The sequence below is a fragment of the Chenopodium album genome, chromosome 8 (assembly GCF_948465745.1).
Source record: "Chenopodium album chromosome 8, dcCheAlbu1.1, whole genome shotgun sequence".
In the NCBI taxonomy this organism is placed as follows: Eukaryota; Viridiplantae; Streptophyta; class Magnoliopsida; order Caryophyllales; family Amaranthaceae; genus Chenopodium; species Chenopodium album.
The window spans coordinates 53,067,138-53,073,462 of NC_137841.1; the positions used below are offsets into that span (position 1 = coordinate 53,067,138).

A 6,325-nucleotide genomic window follows, 5' to 3' on the forward strand; every position below is an offset into this window, starting at 1 on the left:
GTCGGGTCGACGCTAGCTTTTCGCACTATGCAAATCATGTTTTTTTTTCTTTTTTTAAATTTTATTACGACTCGATTTTGTACATTGACTTTACAATTTTTGATCTCTTGTTTCAAAACCCCTTCCAAACACTTTTCAATTAATTTAAGCTTAATTAATTTTAGGCTTATGTTAGTCAAAATTTATTTTATTTTTCATTTTTTCTTTTGGGGGAGAAATTCGGATACCCTCCATTGATAATAAAAATGACGAAAATTTTTGCGCAAAAATTAGTCACAATTTTTTCACACACTCACATGAAAATAAAATGAAAAATAAAAATGCAGAGATAAAATAAGCATAATAAGTTTGTATATACAGTGTGTCTAACATAGAAGTTATATAATACAAGCTAGTAAATTCCTATAAGTCAAATCAAAATAAATACAGGTACAACTACGGTGCCGAAGGACGCTAATGGGGAGGCACTCCCAAGGTGTTAAAGAACAAAGTAGATTGTGGTGTATGTCCCTCACTAGCTCCAAGATCGCCGACATTCGGGATGGACAATGTAGGGCCAACCCATCTAGGCTCACCTTGGTGCTGAATAGCCAACGGCTGAGGCTGCGACGACGAGTCAACCTCGTACGTCCCACCACCCCCTAAAGGAGTCGATGTCATGCCTCCTTGGCCCGACGACCTAGCATATGCACCCTCATACGAAGAGCCTGAACCCTCCGATCTCCCAGCAGGTGCCGTCTCCGACCGACCATCTTCACCCCTGGAAGAGGTACGATGACGCCTCGAGACAGACCCGGATCTCTCTCTCCTAGCCTTAGGTCTTGTCCGAGTATGTGGAGAAATAGGCTGTCCCTACGAAAGACAATCATGTAAGATGCTAAATGAGTACAAAAAACATAAAATAATGGATTAGTGAAATACTTCTGCAGTGTCGTCACAACAACAAGAGGCTTACTCAATCTCACCAGCTGGTAGCGAAAGGGGCCCAAACCCCTTGCCATCCTTATTACCACCTCGCGAGAGAAATATCAAGAAACAAGTTAGTAACAATCAAAGATGTATGTACAAGTGAAATGATAAATAAATGACACTAGTAGAAAAAGGCTTATTTGCGTCGCTCATTTATAGTGTATTTGCGTCGCTTCTATGAGCGACGCAAGTGCTCGCGACGCAAATGACTTTTAAGTCATTTGCGTCGCTCCTAGGCGCGACGCAAATTAGAGTCATTTGCGTCGCTCCTAGGCGCGACGCAAATAAGAGTCATTTGCGTCGCTCCTTTATAAACAAGCGACGCAAATGACTCTTATGATAAACTTAATTTTTGTCATTTGCCTCGCTCCTTTATAAACAAGCGACACAAATGACTCTTATGATAAACTTAATTTTTGTCATTTGCGTCGCTCCTTTATAAACAAGCGACGCAAATGACTCTCTTGATAAACTTATTTTTTGTTATTTGCGTCACTCCTTTATAAATGAGCGACGCAAATAACTCTTCAGATAAACTTATTTTTTGTTATTTGCGTCACTCCTTTATAAAAGAGCGACGCAAATGACGTTTCTGATAAACTTCTTTTTTGTTATTTGCGTCACTCCTTTATAAAAGAGCGACGCAAATAACTCTTCCGATAAACTTATTTTTTGTTATTTGCGTCACTTGTTTATATAGGAGTGACGCAAATGACTGAGTAGACAATACAAAACTGCTGTATTTGCGTCACTTGTTTGTTTAATGAGTGACGCAAATGAGGTGAATTTTTTTTTTTTTTTTTTAATTATAATATAATAATTGCCTTGTATATGTTTGTAGTACCTATTTTCCTTACTAGACAAAGTAATATGCTAACGCTAATATAATTGAAGTTAAAATGCAATATTATTGAATAATGCAAATGTAAATTTCGGCAGAGTCTCCTTTGTAATTTGGCCTACCCATAAAATTGGGAATGACGGCATTATATTAACAACCTGTCCAATAATTTACATCTCAATATCATAGAAATTATACTCATCATCCCAACACCAATTAACCAAATTACTTCATTTCAAGCCTATAATCCAAAACAAGAGTCAAACATGCGATAAGTGGTAAATCTAAAGTTCAACATTACATATAAAATACTCTGCCCAAATATCTCGGATCTCATTTATCTCCTCCTCGGTGTACGGTGTAGTTCTTGAAAAATCCTATCAACACAACAAATATACAAGAGGAAAGTTTTAATTAAAGATTGTAGCTAACATCAAATTGTATTTATCAAACAAAAATAAAATATTTGACAACTCATACCTGAATAAGATCTTCACTGCTATGGTGATGTTCAAGTATTTCGTACATGTAACGCATGACGTAGTAGCCACACTCACGTCCACCCAATTTTTGAGGACACTTCATGTAATATATTTGTAAGTTGAATTAAATTGCTAAACTTCAATTATTAAGAAACTAAAATTTAGGGTAAGAAATTAAGGTAACCTGTCACTTCCGGACACATGAATCCAATGGAAGCCACTTCCTCCGTATCGAGTAAGTCACTCAAGGCCCTACATATATATCATGTAATAACATTATAAATGGTAATTTGTTGTTGCTATGTACTACTAAAGGAAAAAAAAAATCCAGAAGCAATTATGAACTAAACAGAAGTTTGTGGGCACATGCAAAAGTTTGTCCAAACTAAGAGGCAACTAACAAAAAGTTCAAGGCTAAATCATTACCACAAAGATATTGATGAATTATTGATAGCTTGTCACCAGGAACAGGAAGACTGCCAAATTACAAATTACATCATGTATCATAATTGACATACTACGTATAATATTACCCTGCTAAAGCCAGTTTGGAGTCATAGAGATTAGAGACATACTATTATCAATGTCAATGCCAAGGATAGTCCTACAGTCAAACTTCTTTGCTGCAAAACACAATTGAATTGAAAAAAGATCAGAAGTGAAAATTTGCATGCTAAATTGAAAAAACAAATGCATTGATCCTTACCAATATTAATAGTTATCAATCCGCTGTTGCAACCAATGTCAAGACAATCTTTGCCTTCAAACCACTCCTTCTTCAGTACTTTGAACCGTGGATCCTCCTCAACGTCATGACCAACCTGAATCATCACTTAAACTTAATTGCAGGATCTCATGACATGGAAATTCAACTTACAATCCAGCGAGCCAACCAGACATTTTCAAGAAAGATAAACAAAACCAAACAAAATACATACAACCACCCCAGAATACATAAAATTTCTAACATTAAAATTTCACATCTTGACTCAATAAAGGCATAAGAAGGAAACTTCCCTAAACTAGGACATATAAACATCGATAAAGGCTTTACTTAGAAATTAGCTCAATACATGCCTTTGGTGAATACTAGAAAACAAAACAGAAACAAATATTTTCATGTAGGAGTTAGCTATATTTCTCAATGAAATTATCAATAACATACATGGTGAAAAGAGTCAGGACAATTTAAAAAAAGAAAATCTTCTGAAAACTCAGAGTTCGTCCCCCTCCCCCTCTCTTCCAATGATTTATTATACAATTACAACTATATCAAAATCTTCATACCAACATGCTAGATTATCAGTGTAACATTACTCAACGCTCTTAAATTAAAAACATACAATTTAACTCTACTCAATTACCATGAAAAGAGAAAGCATAATCAGGCAGAAGTCAGCTTTAATTTAATCATAAAATGTGAAATTTTACCTTCTACAAACTGATTGATCATTAATCAAAGTAAAAATTCCACGGAGATAAAATTTTCATATAATAAACATCACTAGAATTTAAACAATAGCAAAACTTAATTTTTTTGATATATTTTATAACCTAATGTTGCTAGAATCAGTCAAATTTTACAAATTCATTAGGCAGAAATAGTGAATTACCATGAAAAAAATGTATCACAGAAAAAGAGTTTAAATAATAATTATCAATTAAAATTAAAACAGCATTTGAGCATAAGTTTACAATCTTTACACATCTAAATATTTTCTATGGAAACATTAATTTCTCAGAAAACCCCTTAACTTTGAAAAAGAAGAAAGAAAAAAAAAAAAAAAGAAGATAAAATCAGAAAGGAACTTACACGGTAACCATAGTAATTCCTGTAATTTCCGAAGGGAGCAACCTCTTTGTTCTTCTTCTTGTTCTTTACAATACCATTATTACCGTTATTAACAGCAACTGGGTTTTCTATCTTTTTTTTTTTTTGCGTTGAATCTGCCATTTAATTCTCTTCGGCTTCAAACAACAACTGGGTTAAGATAATTGAATTAACAATAACCTCCCATCATAAATGCATTAAAACATATCACATCAATCAATCCAAACTTTGTACAAATTGAAATAAACAGGTATAATTTGAAAAAACAAGATAAACCAATGACTAAATTCAAACCATGATAATACCAAACCCACATGGCCACATACATACATAGCCACTTCAATTGTTGTTGCTGTAATTTGCTTGAACTTCCTCGGGTTTTTTTTGGGCGAAATTAAGCGATTTTTCCACTCGAAAATTTCAGTTATTGCTTGAATTTTTGTTGCTGTAATTTCTTGACATGAACCCAGAAAAAGACGTAATTCAAACAATTATTGTTGCTGTAATTTCTTGACTTAAACTATTGTTGCTGTAATTTCTTGACTGAAATTCGAACAAAAATTATTTATGACTGAAATGGGACGAATTTCTTAGGGTATATTGTGTCGCTGCCAAAAACCCTATAAATCCCCCCACGAAATCCCCCAATCGAACTTGAAGACCGAAATTGAATTTTTTGGGGTTTTTAGGGTTCGAATTTGTATGCTTTTGAGTTGATTTTTTCCTCGAAATGGGGGATTTTTGGTCGGAAACAATCAATTTTTCTGGGTTTAAGGCTTCGAATTTCTTAGGGTTTTTGGTCTAAATTTTTGCTCGAAATTGCTCGGATTTGCAGCCGATTATGGGTCTTCGACTTCACTGCGATTTTAGATGTTAAATTTGCTTGGGAAACGCAAGTTTTTGGCCGAATTTGTTGGATTTCAGAGACAAAATTGTGGGTGTTTTGCTGTAGAAAATCGCTGGAATTTAAGAACTCTTGTTTTTTTTTCTTTTTGTATAGTGAATGTAGGCGTACCTGATGAAAAACTAAGGTCAAAAAACGCAGAAAAACCTAAAGCCAAAAGAGTTATTTGCGTCACTTTATTATAAAAAAAGCGACGCAAATAACCTTGTTTATAATGTTGCACACAGTTCATATGCGTCGCTCATTAATAAAAAAGTGACGCAATTTACTTCATCACTTATTTGCGTCGTTTTCTAACTAATGAGTGACGCAAATAAGTTTATTAATTGCGTCGCTTTAATAAATAGGAGCGACGCAAATGATAGAAAGCTGAAATGCACTTGAGTTTTGCGTCGATTCTTGAATAATATGCGACGCAAATAATATAAAAGGATGGTAAAAATAAACATTTGCTTCGCTCCTTAGAATGAGTGACGCAAATATGGCGACGCAAATGTACATTTTTCTACTAGTGTGACTTACCTAAGTCTGGTGCCGAGGTATCAATCGCTCAATAAAGCAGTGATCCGGAGGAGCCAGAGGAATCATCTCCTCCACAGGACCATATATCCCCTAATAGGTGATGAAGATTGGTGGAGCAACGAAATCCGCGCGCGTATCCTACAAAATAAATCTAACTAGTCAATACCTACTTGGGGGGTATACAAGAGACAAATACAGAAGATGAAGAATACCTCCTCCGCTTCCTCTAGCAAAGCAGGTGGTGGAGCTAAAAGCAGCAGCAATGCCTCTGCGTAGCATAACTCCGGACGGGCATGAGTCTGCCAAGGTGTGCCTTCTGGTGACCTACTCGCCAAGGTCCTCAATCTTGCCTTATTAAATATATGCCAAGGAGGGCGAGTAGGAACAACAAAAGCCTCTGAGGAGTGTTGAATAGCAACTCTCTCACCTAGATACACCGTAACGTCATATGTCTCCTGGAAGTACCGACGCTAAGCACTGTATTGCGCAGCAAGTCAAAGGAATAGTGTCCTTTGAACAAGTGTATTATTCCGATAGGGGTTCGAAATTATTAAAAAGATAATTTTTCAGTGAGGTCAAGTGATCGGAATGCCTGGGTGGAGGCCGCTTCCGATGAAAAATATTAATGCATAATTAATACTACAGCTTAATCTTGACTGAACCCTTAGAGTCACACTAAAGCAACTAACAAGCCGAAGCGACGAATTGATTCGGAAGGAATTAATGAGTCGCCTGAGTAATTAATATTTACACGTTAAAAATTTGAGCTTGGAGCG

At 35.6% G+C, this 6,325-nt stretch overlaps 1 protein-coding gene across 2 annotated transcripts; it reads right to left on the reverse strand.

Annotated features, from left to right (window-relative positions):
- Positions 1–1,918: 1,918 nt before the first annotated feature.
- Positions 1,919–4,287, reverse strand: LOC145556123 (putative RNA methyltransferase At5g51130). 2 transcript variants are annotated; one of them, XR_014091758.1, is made up of 6 exons: positions 4,106–4,287; positions 2,999–3,113; positions 2,868–2,915; positions 2,477–2,768; positions 2,291–2,389; positions 1,919–2,187 (listed from the first exon to the last, which is right to left on the reverse strand). XR_014091758.1 is itself a non-coding variant. In XM_081617788.1 (4 exons), exons 1-4 carry the CDS (start codon positions 4,244–4,246, stop codon positions 2,737–2,739), a joined length of 336 nt encoding a protein of 111 aa, XP_081473914.1. In that variant the 5' UTR covers positions 4,247–4,287; the 3' UTR covers positions 2,465–2,736. The 2 variants fall into 2 exon arrangements, 1 of the variants encoding a protein (XP_081473914.1); XM_081617788.1 differs by lacking the exons at positions 1,919–2,187; positions 2,291–2,389 and having other exon boundaries at positions 2,465–2,768.
- Positions 4,288–6,325: the final 2,038 nt, after the last annotated feature.